Below are 3,440 nucleotides of genomic sequence, written 5' to 3' on the forward strand. Positions count from 1 at the left end.
TACTACATTTTCTAGAGTCATTACCTATGTGGATAACAGTATCTTCCTGCTCTGACTTCAGTACAACCTAATGGGATTCATCTTTCCATCTGTGACCTGCATAGTATCGCCCTCTAAACCTTAAGAACAGCAACATGATATAGCAGATGCAGGAGACTTTACTGGAAGTATCAATCTGAGAAAACACAGGCAAACTCTGTGAAGTGTTCTTAATCCCCACTCAGGAATGTAGCAGCATATGTGGGTAATGTGCACCCCTTTTGCTGTAACAACTTCTGTGCAGTCCATGTACCACAATCTAGGCAATGGGTAAGTTTTCGCCTTCTGCTCAGGGCAGCAAGGAATCCCCCAACAAATGAATCTCCTGCCCCAGTGGTGTCTATAATGTCCTTGGGAGATATCGGGGGTACGGAACGCTCCCTTACCATGTGATTATCCACATAAAGCAAAGGGCTTGGACCTTTTGTCACAACAACCAGCTTCTGCTTGCTGGCCCCTCTCTCCACCATCACATCATGATCACAGTGGCTGTAACCATTTAACTTCCCACTGCCAACTCCATTTACCACATCTCCATTGGACCCATTGATAACCCCATTAGTGAGACTGGAATGATTGCTGGTTTTTTCCACAATTCCATTTTTTTGTACATTGTGATCTTCCTCTGCACCCTTGTTCTTATCCTTTATAATCTTTTCCTCCCCTCTGAGTGCTCTTAAAACCAGTAGCACATCATGTGAAATGTTGTCAGGGCAATTGGAGTGACTCTGGGAGACCTTTTCTACATCAACAAACTTATCCAGGGTTTTGTACTCTTCAACGTAGCCAAAGAGGATGTCTACATACGGCAGGAGTTCAGTAAGCTCATTGGGATGGTTTTCACAGACGTAACTGCCACAGAGATTGAACACAAATGTCTTCTTGTGCTGCTGGGCATATTTGGCAATCTAGAAATCAGAAAAAAATGTAGCTAAAAATGTAGTAAATCCAGAACATTACATAATATTTATCAAATTATGAATAAGAACAAAAATATAGGATACAATATGTATATCAAAGCTTTCATCCTCACTACATACAGATATTCCAGTATGATGCACTAAAATTATCAGCATCAAAAAAACAAAAACTAAGGATATCTTGGTCACACTATTCATCCAATAAATCTAATTCTGACAACTAAAAGTTTCCTTGAACTCTTATATACTCTAATATATTCTAAATTAAACAAAGCTGTCTGACAAACCTGCAAAGTTGTAGGGAAACTGTGTGTGATGAAATAGCCCTCAACATAGATGTACTCTGCTTTTTCAAGAACCGGGAGCAGACGGGAATTAAAAACATGCTCCGGATCACAAGTGTTTGCAGCCCCAATATCAGCACAGAGGCAGCGACAAGCCCCAAGTACAAGAGCTACACAGGTGCCCGTGGGTTGATCTTCAACTTCAACAAATCTGCAAATGGAAATGTTCATCTTAACAGTAAATTATGACACTTGTTTTCATATATGTATACACTTATTACCATTTACAACATAATAATTTACTAAAGGGGTTATCACAACAAAGCAGATTTCCATGCATCTTCAAGTATCTATAATCTATTTACTTTGTGCATTTTATACTTCTCCAAACAAGCACCAGTCTTTAATCTGTACATGTATTTGTAAACTCTTCAAAGGCCTAGCTTTAATCTTCTTTTTCTTTTTTGGCATCATAACAGAGCAATATTATCTAACACATTTCTATGAAAATCATAGACTACAAATCCTCATTACCCATGAAAAAATAAACAGTATTTAGGCAAATGATACTCTCAGTCTGGCTTCCCTAATTCTCCAAAGATAGCATTTAGGTCTGGCCAGAAGTCCAGAGTCAGATAAGGATAACAGAAACACGAACTAGAACATATAAACAATGTAACAAATGGAAGTTAAAGTTGTTATCCTTTATTACAATTATGATAATAAAAAGAGATGCTCTATAAGCAAACATACATATAAAAATGACTATTAATGAAACAGCAAAAAAATCTGTTTGTATTTTGAATAATATTCATACCAAAAATCTCCATTTGACTTTTGTAGAAAGTACATATTCACACTCCCCACAGCAGGAATCACACCTACCCCCCTAATGCAGACACTTCAAAACTTTACCACACCAGTCAGTGTCCTAGGGCTAAGACATCGCCTGATAAACTAAAAAACTTGATTCACAAGTGGTGCACATTGTGCTGTAGAAGTAAGTTTGTCTTTTGAACACTTAATATTCCACCCATGAGCCATATTGGGAATGACCATGGGTGGCCCACATTGCTCTGGGAATATAAACACATATTTTGTGCATGTCGTGTACCATAGATGACCCACAACAAGTGGTACCACTGGTAGACCAATATGCAAGTATTTCATGATATCCTATATATACAAGGTATTCATCAATTTATTAGCTACCAGTGATGTCCTCATCTTATGTCCTCATGCATGTCCTGTGTATTTATTGGTACTATTTTCTTATAGTTAATGAACACCTAATGATTCTATGCAGCTGGAACAAGAAGAATTGAAGATAATGACAGTGACTCATCTGATAAAGAATTCATTTGTAATTAATATGAGGAGTCTGACATGACTGTGGATGATTCTTTGGAAGATGAACAGATCAGTAATGGGAGAAGAAACAATGACAATAGAAACACGTTACAACATTTATATTTTGGAGAAATATAAAATGTATCATTCAGAGATTAAAATGGAATAAATTTTAGCAATTGCTTTATAGGAAAATTAAATGTTTTGTCATATGGATGAAGAATTTAGGAAAATTGAAACCTTATCACAGTTAAAAAGTAAATTAATTTGTTTTACACTTTACTATGTATGAATACGTCAATAAAATTTTAGAATAAAGAAAAATCAACATCAGGGAATAATTTCTTTTCTGTAAATTTACTTTCAAAATAAGAAGTCACATAGAGACAGGAATATAGATATATTCTTTATTCCTTTCAATCAAAACTGTTTTAAAAATGGTGTTCTTTATAATCTTCAACTATTCTTTATCAAGAAAGAAAAACATTACTTATGTAATTACACTTGTGTGTGATTAAATAGCGCAAACTGTAAAGCTGTATGTTTACCCATTTTTGGTGAGCGGTACACAATAGAGGAGATTGCCCCATGGTACACCTCATGACACATTTTTGTGTATGGACACTCAATTTGAAGACGATACACTACAGATACGTAAATTGTGGATGGTACACCAAAAATTGCACATAAGTGATAGCCCCATGACAAAATCTGTGAGGTCCAGAGACATTTCCTTGGCCCCCTTTATTTTTTAGGTTTGATAAAAAAAAATGTGTATCATAAAAAAGTACACATTTTGCTTGTAATATTATGATAGTCTGCAATGACTAGGAAATTCATCTCTCCT

General features: G+C 35.8%; 1 protein-coding gene across 1 annotated transcript in view; it reads right to left on the reverse strand.

Moving 5' to 3' along the window:
• LOC119593970 (adenosine kinase-like) overlaps window positions 1–3,440 on the reverse strand; it is an 18,715-nt gene continuing 15,275 nt past the window's right edge. Inside the window, exons 4-5 of the mRNA XM_037942991.1 lie at window positions 1,247–1,454; window positions 1–947 (exon numbers count right to left, since the gene is read on the reverse strand). Coding sequence (XP_037798919.1) covers window positions 210–947; window positions 1,247–1,454 — 946 coding nt within the window. The 3' untranslated portion in view covers window positions 1–209. The remainder of the gene's footprint in view (window positions 948–1,246; window positions 1,455–3,440) is intronic.

This window comes from Penaeus monodon, chromosome 33 (genome assembly GCF_015228065.2).
Source record: "Penaeus monodon isolate SGIC_2016 chromosome 33, NSTDA_Pmon_1, whole genome shotgun sequence".
In the NCBI taxonomy this organism is placed as follows: Eukaryota; Metazoa; Arthropoda; class Malacostraca; order Decapoda; family Penaeidae; genus Penaeus; species Penaeus monodon.